General features: G+C 38.1%; 1 protein-coding gene across 2 annotated transcripts in view; it reads right to left on the reverse strand.

The window, feature by feature from the left end:
- Window positions 1-10,206: 10,206 nt before the first annotated feature.
- The window catches only part of DOK6 (docking protein 6), a 254,684-nt gene continuing 250,640 nt past the window's right edge, over window positions 10,207-14,250 (reverse strand). For both annotated transcript variants that reach the window (XM_069005925.1, XM_069005927.1), the window contains exon 8: window positions 10,207-10,537. In XM_069005925.1, coding sequence (XP_068862026.1) covers window positions 10,398-10,537 — 140 coding nt within the window. In that variant the 3' untranslated portion in view covers window positions 10,207-10,397. The remainder of the gene's footprint in view (window positions 10,538-14,250) is intronic.

The raw sequence follows: 14,250 nt of genomic DNA on the forward strand, positions 1-14,250 counted from the left end.
ATTGGGTCATTTCTTATGATCCCCCTGATATTAAAATGCCAAAATGATAATGTAATGGATTTGATTACACTAAAGTTCTCAGTTGGAATCCTGATACACAAACATCCATAAGCTGAGAATATGGTTTTACTGCTTTTAGAGACAGTCAAAATACATCCCTGCTTTACTGAGGGTAAAAAAAGGGGAGAGGTTGAGGTTAAATATCTGGAATACCAGATTGTTTTGATTATTTGTGGTACTGCCCTTATTTCTTTTCTCTCTTGGTACTTTCAGTTGTCTTTTTGAAACAGTTCCTTATTTTTGAGATTTGAAGAGAAAACAAAATCTGTAGTGCACTCCTTTGCAGGTATTTAATCTGTTTTAATTCAAATTCCGGAAACATATTAGTTCTATCAGGATAATCCACAGGGAAAATCACATCACACATAGCATAATAAGAACAACATTTTTTTTTTTCAAAAAACAATCCCAAAACAACAGCTTCATTTTTTCACCATAGTCATATCAGTGAACAGCAGCTGAACAAGTGACTGATACAAATTAAAACCAAAAAGAAAACAACCCCAAACTTCTCAATATTCTCATTGGTTTAAAAACTAGTAGGCTACACACAAGAGAAACTTTGAAAAGCTCAATTTGAAATGCAATATTAGAATTCTTTAAATATTTTATGAGTCTAACAGGCTGGGACCCAGTAAGAGTTTGTCTGCTGTTTGTATTATGTAAATAGACTTTCCAGTGTAAACAAACTGCTGTTTATTGCTGCTTAGTTTCAATATTTCCCATAGATTTGTACTTTCCTTTTGGAAATTTTTTCATTTCTTTTGAATAAACGCCATAAACTGTAACTTGGAAGTTTTTTATTGAACAGTTACTGTGCTATTTCATGCTGCACCACTCACTCAAATAGTTAAGAGGGAGGAAAACAGAATCAACAAAGCAAAATGACACAACCATGGATAGCAACCAGCTCAGCATACCATCTAAACGATAAAATAATTCTGTGGGCTTTTTAAGGTCTTAGAAACTTTGCTGAAAGGAAATAAATATAATAAAATGTGTTGTCATTAAAACAGAGCATTAAATACCTTGAAGGGTATTCTAGGGTAACTACCATGTGTGTGATTTGACAATGAATATATGAGATTAAAGAAAAGTAAGACTTTTTCCATAATAATAAAATTAATCTATTTTCATTGGGTCGAAAAGGAAAATGTTTAAATTCGATGTTCAAAGGAATATTCAATGATTAACAGTACAACTAAGTCTTTAGAGGGTGTAAACTCACATCTCCTTGAAAAAGACTTCTGAATGTAGGAAAGGCAGTCACCAGAGTTTGGATCAACAAGACAAAAAAGAAACTCACAGTCTATGAAAGAAGGTGAAAGTTAGAAACTGTTATTTTCTTTGTTCATTTCAGATACATTCCTTTACCTTAAAGAACTTTTCTGACTGAAACATGTTCATGATACTGCTCCTTCTGTTAGTCTCCTGCTCTCCCTTGGCTGTGCATCTTGGGGTGAAACAGTGTTTCTGTGAGGAAACAGGCTGTTTTAAGGGCTGGACCCACCAAGGAATGCAAGAAGCTGGACTCCTCCACACCCCCACACTTGGCAGGGTAGCTCAGCAATTAACCCTCTTTCTGACCTCCACCTGACCTAAATTCCCAGACACCTTCTCTGTTAGGTGACTAAATGTTTTCAAGAAAGGTCAGAAACAGCTTGTTCTAACTATACTGTGCAACTTAATCACCTGCCTCCTCTCCAGGTCTTATCCCAGGACTAGGGGACAGGAGGAGAGGACCAAGGAAACACAGCAAGCAGAACAGTTGAAGTGTAGCTGCTACCTGCATTTGTTAGTTTACTCCTGAGAGATCCAAATAAGAAACCTGACTTCAGAAAAAGGAAAGATTTCAGATTCAGAGGGTTCAGTTGATTGATCTCACTACCAGATTCATTTCTAGGGGTGGGATTGTTTTGGTTTGTTTGCGTGCTTTTTTGTGTGTATTTTTTTAAGGATGATGATTATTATTTTTGTAATCATAAAGACATCAGGGCACCAGGACTCTGATTTTCAAAATTTATTTTTAAATCTTACGTGCATCATGCTCCTTTAAATCTACTCTGTTATGGAGCGCTGTGAAAGTCCAAATCAAATGGTATTTATTTACAGTAGCTGAAACTCTGCCTCAGTGAGTACTCCCTAGTGCAATTTCCTTCAAAGCTGAGATGCTCAATAGGAGTTAATCCTCTAAACAGCTTTGTAAGTCTGACACTAAGGGTTATTTCCAAAACCAACCTGTCTGTCTACATGATAGGTGCTAAAATGTTCTTTTAGGCTGCAGACCCCAGGAGTAGAAGCTATCTGCCACATTCTCAGACTGCATTGTTTAAGGTGTAAGTAAGGCAACATAAAAGACATTCCCAAAACTCACACATTCCTGGGGAACCGTTTTGGGCTAGAGCACAAGACACCTTCACAGCTGTGCCTCACTGGGGTGTGGTGTCAAGGGTGTGTGTGGGCTCAGGGTGTGGGCTCACTGCTCCTTTGATATCTCGTGCGAAAGGTTCCACCCCGAGGCTCGAGACCCACAGCAGCCTTCCAAACACTAAACTGGACCGGGCTTTTCACTGTCACATGAAATGCTGGTTCATCCTGCATCATACCTGCCAAATCACTCGGGAAATGGGACACCCTTCCCAGTTCTCTCCCAGCCTGCATCAGACAAGCAAGCATGCCCTCCCCCCTGCCCTGTGAAGCTGGCCTCCCGCACAGAAACAACTCATATTTTAAGGATGAAGAAGAGCCTGCAGGGCTTGGTAGGACACTCTTCCACCAAGAGGGTTCTGCTTTGGTCCCTAAGTTTTTTTTTTGTTCTTTTCTAATAGTACAAAGCATTGAGCATTATGAGACGAGGAGGAGCATCTGGATAACCATGGGATAAACAAGTGATGAGTTTGCCAACACTTCCTGTAAAGCAGGGGAGCCTCAGGAACATTGAGATAATAGCCCAGATGCTGCTGGGGCTGGCTACCACCATGCCACAGGACTGACTAGTGCCACTGCTCTGACTTATTTCTTGGCCCTGATTAGGCTTGATTTATAAAGCCATAGATTTACCTTACTATTTGTGCTGTAGTCTTGCAGTTACATATCCCTACCTATAACTTAGAACATAATGTTTGAGCTAGAAATACCCAAGGAAATGTACAAAGCTATCTAACACAAGTTTCAAAAGATTAATTCTACACTATCCGCATTGTTAGCCTGAATAGTTACCCAGCATAATTAATATGAATTACTAGCCATGGCTGACATATTTCTTCTAACCTTATGCTTACTTAAAAAAGAGAAATTTGTAGTTTTAGAAAAAAAGCATCTCAGTGGTTCTAAAGGGTATTTAACACCTCGTTCAATTAGATTGTTACACTAAATAATTCATTTGTAGCATTAACCAATACATTTTATAAAATTATTTAAGTGATCAATAGCTTACCATACTAAGATATAAACAAAAGCACAGTATCTTTCTTTATTCTTCAATACCTTTCTCTGTTTGTGCTGATGTCTACATGTGTAATTGAAGAGAGGAATGTATGTTAGAAATATTTACATGTATTCAAATTAATCTCTGCTAATACCCTTTTCTTTCCTCTGAAATAAAACTGTCTTAAGCAGACACTTATTATTTTCTTTGAAATGTCTATAATTCACCCAACAGTGGTAGAATGGGAGGAACTTTCCCACAGAACTCTGTCAGAACATTTTGTAATTAGAAGAATAAAGGTTGAGGACCTCTGTATGTACTTTTATGGATCATAAAGGAAGATATTGCTTTCATCCCAGAATTCAATGAGCTGTGAAATAGTCTAAATCACATTTTTGACAATATCTGGCTGCAGTAAGTTCCAAAAAGTTGTGTGATAAAAATGGTGCTGCATTGTGCAAAATACTGTTTTTTCTATACTGCATAATGCATGTTAGGCAGCCAGGTTAGGGAAAATCAGCCCAGCACTCCTCAGTCCATTTGTTTAGAGTAACTTAGAGCTGTGAATTAGACTGAACACAAAACATTTTTCCAGCTCCTGATAAAGAAGGAGAAGTTGAATGCTACAGAATGTGTTTTGCACTCAACATGGCCCACTGCTGTGTGCTTAAATGTTTGCTAATTTCTCCTAAACTTTTTAAAGATTACAGAATCTGTTTTTATTTTCATTGATTTCTTACCACATTTTGCACTTTCTTTCATAAATTTCTCTACCTTTCTATAATGATGCTTTTCAAAGATGTAAGAAGAAATAAAAGGTTAGTGTGTATCATTATTTGGTAAGAAGTCATAACACTTTTTTTTCATGTATTTTCTGTTTTCCCTTGTAACCATCTCAAATAAGAACAATTACCCAAAAGCAGTTCTGGATATCTCCTGTCACAGCCTGTCATCTATGGAAACTCAGGAAATGTGACAATTAACATCCACAAGGATAATTTTATTTTATGTAATTTATTCTAAGTATAGGAGCAGTGATGAGAATAAATGTTTAACTGAAACCCTTATTTTGGTTATTGGTATGGAATTGCCAAAACAGCCAATTAATTTTGTGCTATTTTCTATGCCCACTCTGTCTTGCTATCATACAATTTTAAAAAAGACTGAAAACAATGTGTATCCTAATTAAAAAGTAATTTAATTAATATCAAATACTCTCACAGGAAAAAAGTCTGCTGTAAAATATATTAATGCACTTGACAATCCCAGGATTTTAAGAGAACATGGTAAAACTGTTGAACCTCACGAGGATTTCTGTATCAAAGCAACAAAAAACCCAATGAAATTCATTCTTTGGGACTTTAAATGTGGTATTTTAAAAGCTTAACTTCTTCATATTAGAGAGCCTATTACTTTTTGACCTTGCATTCAGTTGAAAAGGAAATATTGTCTCCATTACAGCTTGCGATATTCATAACAATATGGACATTTTAAAATGCTGTAATTATATTTAATCATACTTAAACCTCAGTTACTGTCATATCTGTTTTAATCGCGTCTGTAAAAATCTGTCGAGCTGCATATGGATGTAAAAACCTTTGCAAAGTGAAACTTCTGTTTTCTTCAATAGCACCAGTTTGCCAGCAGATTCTAATATTTAGGTTTCTAAGCATAATGCAATTTAAATAATTGCTGGACACACAGCACCTTCACCCATCACCTTTTACTCTCTGGTAAGGACCTGGACAGGGAGACAAACTTCTTGTTACAACAAGGGAGTCAATATTCGTTGAGCTTTCTTTCATTCCACCATAAACCTATCCTTGTTTCCAATATACCTCACCTTTTTATCTAAAATAAAAAGTGAAGAGCATTTCTTTATAATATCAAGAACAAACACAGCACCCTTCATGTACTGCAAGACTGAACTCATATATCCAGCCCTTTGATTTTAAAGTTTTGTCACCACAGTGGTGTTGCACAGTCATTATCTCCTACTTACAAAACACAGGCAGGCATTCTGACCAGTTGTCTGTGGTGAAAAATGTAAAATTCTAAAAAATCCTGTTGTGTAATATGTGTGTTTGGAAAGAGTCACAAGAATTTGGATGATGTATGGAAAAATGAAATTTTCCAGTGCTGTTGGATCTATTCTTGTAATCAAAGAGCAGCTTTTCACACTTTTTCCACTGTTCACTCTATTCTGTGTGTGGATAAAAGCCACACTTATTCCTTTGCAGCAGGTATAAAAAGGAGCCGGAATACACTGACATTAAACACTAAAGTAGAGATTAATTGGAACTCATTACTCCTTCCTTTTTTGTATTTTGTAAATAATTCTGTATTTCATGCTAACATGCACAGCCATTCAAGACAATTATATTTTCTAAGAAACCACCCTGCAGTTTCTAGGCTACCAGATGAAAACTAGCACATGTGACTGGTGAGCTAGGTCTGAGTAGAGGTTTATATGCTACAGGCTGATGGTCTTTGTGAGTTCCTAGAGATCAAATATCTCAAAAAACCCCTACTCCTCATAGCATTGTCTGTTAGACTGGAAAGCTGAATAAGCCTGAAGTTAATTCCTTTTCTGATAAATGCAATACATAGATATGATTAATGATTGACCTTTTTTTCTCTTTGCTGTAAGCAGGTAAGGGTCTTCACAGATTGCCTGCACTTAACAACTTCTAAATAAATGGGTGCCTGAAGGCTGTATTTTGTACTTGAATTATTGCTATAGACAGCACTTTAAAACACTTTTGCCCTCAGATACTCAATTTCAACCCCTCTTCCAGCAAAGCCTTATTAACTTAGAGCAAAACTTGATTATAGTTTTCTGCATCCCAACAGGATTTCTATACATGTGTTGTGGAATGAAGTATTTTCCTGAAATGTCATGGTAGACTTTTGACAAAACAAGAGAGCAGCTATTGTCAAGGTCTCAACAAACTTCTTTGGTTTGTCAATACATTTTCAAGCTCTACTTGTAGCTCTTGTGGAACAAAAAAATGAAGAAAACAGACCCAGAAAAACCTTCCAAGGACACAGAACTTGATACATGTGACCACAGAACTTGATACATGCCTGCCACAAAAAGTAACACCTAAATATTTCCTCAGTAAAACAACAAACTCCTTGCTACAAGAGATTCTCCTTTCTTTTTCCTTTACATAGGCAGATGAAATTCTTTCAGACGAGTATACTCACACACAATTTAAACTATAAATAATGACATGCAGCCATTTAAAAAATGGGACTATTCAAGTTCCTTAGCACCATTTGATGATTTATTAGCAGTCTCTTTAGATTTCACCTTTTCTGCACCAAGTGACTTCAAAATCAAAAGTACCAGCATGCTTCAATCTATAATATTCACAGTTAAGATATATTAGTAGCTATATTTAGTAATGCTGTGTCATTGGTTCATATATTGTTATCAAAGGGTGATTTTAAAAAATGTAAATCACAGTTACAGTTATATATTCATAACACATCCTCAGAACCAGAAATGAAAGTGATAGATTTATTTTATTTCTTCTATTTTATAATGTACTAATGCTAAGTTCCATTTATACCAGCTGCACCTGGTTGCCACTGAAGACATTTTGTTGCCCTCCATCTCTTCACAGCTCATTAGCTGAAAACAGAGAGCAACTCTTGGGTCAGGAGAAGACGTATTATCTGTGTGCCTTGCACATGAAGAAGGCCGAGACTGGAACAGGGTCCCATGGGGTCCCTGGGTCTGTTTAAAAGCTGTTGTAGTCTCTAGGCAGGCAGCTCTACCAGGTGTTCCAAAAGAGAGTTTTCCTTCTGGTGGAAGCACTAGGAGCTGTACAAGGTAGTCTCAGTGGGGCATCACTTAGGTTATCAACAGGCATATGCCAGGAATTAAAGCAATTCCATGAAAACAGAATTTTCTGGCAAACTGTAGTCAATGTCTGCCTGGTTCTCATGGAGCTTTTCTGAGGAACATTTGTGGAAGCTATGTGAATGCACCGATGTTACAGTGGTATCACCTGCTCTTCTGGAGTGGCACTAATGGCAGCATCCACTGGCTCCTGAATACCTTTGTGCTTCAGGTTCCTGGTTTTCTTAGACTGTGTTATAGTACATTGTGAAGTTGCACCCTCATTTTCAACTTCCAGTGTGCTTGTGTTTCGTCTCTACAAGAAATAGGTTTCCAACAGGTCAGATTTGCTTTAGACTGGTTGTGTGCTGCAGCTTTGTTCAATTTTCTGTGTACTGTATGAGACCTCATGGGTATTTTATAAATGTATGAGTTGAGAGGATGGTTCCATTATGCAATGAAAGCAAAATATTTAGTAAAACTGCTATATATGGCCATATATATAGTGAAAACTGCTATAATGCCCCCTCCCTCCTTTTTTTGTGTGTTTTGTTTGAAAATAGCATCTACATTTTCATTAACTTGACAATATTCAGGTACTGCATAGGAAGACAAAGCCATAGACAGCAACTGTTCCCCAGGGAACAAAAAGAGAACATTATATAGACCTTATGCTTTTTATTGAAATACAGTTGAAGCACTGGGTTCAGGATTTAGATAGGTTCTTAAAGTATATGGACACTGGAACTCTAAAGCAGTTACAATATTCTCCTGTTTTGCCTTTTCCCCACTTTTGAACTATGTAGAATATGTAAATATTAAATAACTAGTATTCAAATAATAGAGGAAAAAAGATACGTCGACACAGCATTGAAACCTGTAGAACATATTGAAAACTTAATCTAAGGAGTTTCAAAGAAAATATTTATAATTTTAGGGCAAGTGAAAGAATCCCAGTTGCAAAGGAATAAAAATACCAAACCATTTCCCCAAGAGGCAAATATTTGGCAAAGTTGCACTGAATAACAGAATTACAGCAGCAGAATATCTATCCTTCTGTATCACATTTTGCATTTAACATTTGCAAACTGGAAATCTTTCCTAAGCAAAATGTCAATTGAATCTTTTTCTTAAATGAAAGTGTGAATGAAGCTTCCTTGATGGGTACAGCTCTGAGAGCACCATAGGTACATTGTCCTGACAGCATGGGAGATCAGTTTGCATTTTAGCTCATCAAAATACTCTCTGTAGGGAGCCATTCTATTCCTGAGTATGGCAGCACTGTGAGAAGGAAAAGAGGTAGTGAATGAGACCAGGAAAAAGGGGAAAAATAAATAAAGGTGATTGTGGTGGGGTAGAAGTGTTTCATTCAAGTGGATCACGAAGCGTTTTTATTCAGCAGCTGTTCACTGAGGTGTAGAAAGCTGTAAGTCTGCAAGGTCTCTTAGCTGGGAAAATGGTTGGAGAAAAGCTGACCATACTGTATCAGTAAATGTTAATCAAAAGCAGAAGTTTCTTCCATACCTTTTAATACATATATATATAATGTGCATATATAAAACAACCCAACAGCACTTTTTCAGTTAAATTATAGTACATAAAACCGATTGTTTCATTGGAAAAGAGTCTATGTGTCTTCTCCTTGATATATTTCCTCAACCTGTCCTGAGAAACAACCAATGAGCTGAATCCCTCTGGTAATCATGGCAATAGTTTCACACTAGGAACAGAACACAAAGGCTGCTCAGATCATGTAAGAGGGCAGATTTTTCTCCTCACAATGTTGAACATTTCAGGGCATCACGAGGAGTACATAAATATTTGATAACAGTTACAAAAATCTAAATGTTCAGGATAGACAAAATTCATTCCCCAGTTACAGGTATGCCTTCCAACTTATTCCCTCATTACTGATTACGAACACACCTACTACAGTTCGTTTTTTAAAGACGCCTTCCAAAGACAGAAGATTTCCATTGAGAGGTACTCATCCTCCTTTTGAAAGTAAACAGATGCTTGACACATGATCATACAAGATACAATGTGCATCTAAAACAGAAATCTGAGAAGTAAACACAGAAAATCAAAGTAACGCTGACCAGAAAGACAAGACCAGAGCTCAGCTCTACCATGTCTGGCCCAGCTGTGGCACGGCAGTCGCCAGCTGGGCATGTGGCCCGCTTTTATTTGTTTGAAGAACAGTTTTCCCGCTTTTTAAAGTCAAGCTTGCAGGCATGGTTACCTAAATAATTTGTGAACAAGAAGACTTTGCAGCAATTCTGGGGACAAGACTGTGCTGCTGATAGGGATGCTCACAGGTCTTAGGGGCGTCATGAGAATTGCACGTGTAAGGGATGAATTTGTGCCCCAGGAATTTAAAATTAGAGCCAGACCAGGCCATAACCTTACCTTAATGCATCAAACCCTATTCCCAACAAGACATATCAGCCTGCTACTCCAGTATATGTTGGTATCTGGCTCAAAAAACACCCAACCACCCTCTAGGGCAGTGAGGGAACCTGCTTGGATCTGAAGGTGACCCCCGCAGCACTGACGCTGCATCTCAATTTGGAGACATTTCAGTGACTCCAGCGGGAATTGTAGGCTGTGGCAAGGACCTACAAAGTTTGTGGGTGAAGACAGGCTGGCCTGCTGGTGGGGGTGGGAAGGAAGGCCCCAGTGTCAAATGTGCCATTGCATGGAGCCCCAGAAGGGACCTTCTCCGGTCATGCAGAAACCTTCACACCAACCAACACAGTTTCATTTGTTTCCACCACTTTCTTACAACACAGAGGTGTCCCCCTTCCTCCCTCCCCCCAACCCCCCAAGCCCCTCCTTTCTGAACATATCGACAAAAGGAACAGCAAAATAAATAAATAAAGACTTAGCCTCTGCTTCAGGGAAGCCGCCTCTCCAGGTTTCCGCACTGGCGGAACCCGGCTGGAGCTGGTAGGCATCAGTTTTCACGGCAAATGGTGGGTGCAGAGGGGGCCAGTGGCTCCCCGGTCCTGGCGGGAGGCTCCAGGCTCAACTGTCCATGTCGGCCGGCAGCCCCGGCTGTCATTGCACCAGCCCCGAGCCATAGCTGAAGGCGTAGCTGCTGGCCAGCGACAGGGACTGCTGGTGCTCCTCACCCTGCTCCGACGGGTAGCTGGGAAATGTCTGCGCCCGGGACACCTTCGCTGAGCCGAGGTTGTGACCTGGAGGGGGGGGAGAAGTGAACACAACAGATGTAACTGGGCTTTGAAGTCTTTCACCATGGACACGGACTCCAGTGGATTAACTTCATACTGACCCACGGTGCCAGGGTGCCTGGCTTCATCGGGACCTTCTGGGGCTGCAGAAGAGGGTATTTCCTGTGGCTGAGGGCACAAGTTTGTGACAGATTCCCAGCAAAGGCAAACAGGTCCCAGACTCAACTCAGGCACAATTTAGGGTCGGAATTTTTTTCAAAATTTCAGAGTGTCATTTCTGTGTATTTTCTACTTTATAAGTCTTAGTTATGTTAGTTAGGACTGACAAATAACTAGTGCACATCTTTTATACCTGAAGCACTGCCCATGTGGTGAAAGTAATGCCAGGGGTGTCAAAAGGATTAGTCCCACAAATGCCACTTCATTTACTTACTGTCCTTTGAACAGGATACCAGTTTGTCAGGTAAACACAGCATCACTGTCATTCCAGAATGAACTGGAGGTGGGATATGGTGCACATAGCAGAATACTGGTTGGGAAGAGGATGTGCCAGATGCTTTTTCAGACGGGCTTGTAAATCTCATATAACCATTGCTTTCATCAGCAAGATGGGAAACCATGTGTGAAAACCCAGTGATGAAACCCAGGTAACCCTGATGACCTAATTCTACAATCTGATAGTTTTCCTACCTCATATTTCCTTTTGAAATTGAGATTTAATTAGTAACAAAAAATAAACTTCCAAAGTGCATAGCTTCATACAATGTATATTCTCTTATTTTTTTGGAAATGTATATTGAAGGTTGGATTCAAAATGGTTTTACATAATGCTTTTAAAAATGTCTTAATGCATTTTTTATCTGTAGGAATGCAAAATCATATTTTTTATGTCAACCATGGATATATTAAAGAATAGCTGCAATGGCATAGACTCAAATACTAAAGAATTCAGCTCATGCTGAAATGTTTCAAAAGAGTTAGCAACTTTCTAGACTGGTCCAGTAGTGCTGGAACCAAGGATGATGTTCACCAGATTTGAGAAAACTTTTCCTAACTTGCATTTGGAAAATTTTGCTCATAACATATTACTGACTTCCTCATGAAAAAATGATTCACCATGATTTCCCCTGAACATGAGACTATCAGAGCAATGGTGGGACCAAGAGAGGAAAAAAAGCAACTAAATGAAAAACAGAATAAAAGGTATGTCTTAGTGACACTGAACACCATGAAACCAGCATCTGAACTCCCAGTGGCATGTTAATGGTCATAAAATCCCTTTCACAGCACAAGCAAGCAGGATGATTTTTTTATGTGTATTTTTACTATCCATTCATTGGGTTAAATTGACATTGACTACCAAAACTTGACTGAGATGAAAGGTTTAAATGTTTTTCTGCTTCAAGAAGCTTTTGCATCAAACTGAATTAAAGTGTATGGTGGCTGTGAGCTCTGAGATACAAAGTAGCTGATAATGTTTGTGAAGAGTCTTAAAAGTTTTATTGCTTTGACCAGCTTTTAACCATGATATTAAATAAGGTCTTTATTAATTTTTTACTTTTATTTGGGATTACATCACAATTACTGTCACTTTATTTCTTAATCTAATGCACACCGAAACATGAGAAGATGAATGATTCTAGATTTTAATTTTGTGTTCCAAATCTGCCAATTTTGCTTCTCAGGATGTCAGATCTCGCTTTCCTTTTACCCAGAAGCTAGATTCATATGTATTTTAAATGCCATAAGGAACTGCTAAACCAGGCACATGATTTTCTATGTAAAATTTGTCTCCTTCCTGCTAATAAAGATAAATAAAGTATGTCAAGGTATAATTTTCCTTCATTCTCTTCATGTATTTTATCCTAAGCGTATAAAACAATCCCTCTGACAACGAGCAGGAGTAAAGAGGCTTACCAACCAAGGAGTTCCCTAAACTCAGGCCTATTTGTGTAATGTGCTGTATCTTGTATTTTAAGCCCACTTTTGTAGAATAGAGCAGCTTTAATACAGTGGTGAAGAGTGCCCCTAACACACTAATTCTAGCCCCTAATACACTAATTTCTACCCACTAATTTCTAGCTAAGGAATTCAGGCAGTCTCTTATAATGTGGAAGATTAATTTGAACCTGTTAGGGTTAAAAAGGAAATTAAATTCAGGTCTTTCATTTCCTCTATATATGCCTCAAAAGCCAGCACATCCCTTGCTGTTCTTTAAAAGAAAATTTGTAGATGCTAAATGTCACAACAGGGCTGATTTTTGCCATTCTGTAAGTAAAGGGGCTAAGGAGGAGAAGTGACTTCTTCTCTCCTAACTGCTAGGATATGGAGTGAGAGAGAAGAAATGCGAAAGCTGTGGGTAATAGAAAATTTGTGTTTGGAAGGAATGGATCTAGGCAATATGTTTACTTTCAACTTAGGTTTTTAAAAAAGCAATTAACTATGTTAATATACTTCAGTAAATGAATAAAAAAATGATGGTGGCAAAATAATAAAATAGTCCAATGGTTCCAAGTTGACTGAAGACTTCTAAGCAGTAAATTTCCAAAATTTAGGGCATTTTTTCAGCTTTTTGTTAAAATTCTCCATATCACATACCAGAAATTATAAATTATAATAGATCCTTTTAGTTGCATTCCCAAATATTATTTTAATATTCATACAGCTGATCAGCCTTATGGAGCCCTAGGTACTGCAGTGTCTCCAAAGTTACACTTTCTGCCAGCAGTAAGGATTTTGAAACTAAAGATGCAGGTAAAGTTTTTGCAGTAAACGATAAAAGTTCCACAGCTTTCTAAATTCCTGCTTCAGTCATATACGGGCTTTAAAAGGTTAAGAGAGAAGCAGAAGCAGAAGCAGAAGCAGAAGCAGAAGCAGAAGCAGAAGCAGAAGAAGAAGAAAAAGAAGAAGAAGAATGCTGTTAGTGGATTTTGCAGCTCTTTGGTACCACATCTGCTTTTAAGAACACAAAACTAACTCTTCCCTACAACTCTTCTGAAGTCAGCATAAGATGAATTTGATTCACACAGATTTCATGACCTGAAGACACCAATAGAGCTGGGGGAGTTTTTTTCCCATGGCTTACAGAGGCAAAGTTGCTTTTTTTTCTGCTCTAGGACAGGACCTTGGAAACATAAGTATTATTCAGTCTGCTTCATCCTTTATTCAAATTTACTCTCAGGATTATAGAATGTAATGAAGCTGCAGTCCAAAGCAATTAGGTATGAATGATCCATCAAGAAAACTTAATGTAACCCAGCAAATGACGTTAAATTAGATTTTTCCTGATCTTAATTATGTTGGAAGCAGAGGCAGTATACACAAGGATCTTATTTCATGGCATGGTGCTTATTTATAACAATTCTTTAGAGGAAAAACCCAATGGTTTCCTAGTAACAGCAGTGACTGATGTACATATAAGCAGATCGATCACAACTTCTGAGAGAAAACTTGCAGTACTCAGCTAAATGAAAAGAGAAAAAAAGGAGGAGAAGAGATCCAGGGATAAGCTCTAAAAGCTCCCTTACTGCTGCTTATTGGGAGATGTTTCTGTTTCAGATTTGGAATTCAAATTCTTAACCAGAAGGCAGGTACCAACCCTTTTTCTTTTCTAAATGAAATAAAGGTCACTCTTTTCTTTTCCAATACAAGAATTCAAGGGATTCTCATCTGATGTTCTTTGGTTAGAGCACTCATCTCTGATGTACAAATCCTGTGTT

The sequence above is a fragment of the Aphelocoma coerulescens genome, chromosome 2, assembly GCF_041296385.1.
Source record: "Aphelocoma coerulescens isolate FSJ_1873_10779 chromosome 2, UR_Acoe_1.0, whole genome shotgun sequence".
NCBI classification, from domain to species: domain Eukaryota; kingdom Metazoa; phylum Chordata; class Aves; order Passeriformes; family Corvidae; genus Aphelocoma; species Aphelocoma coerulescens.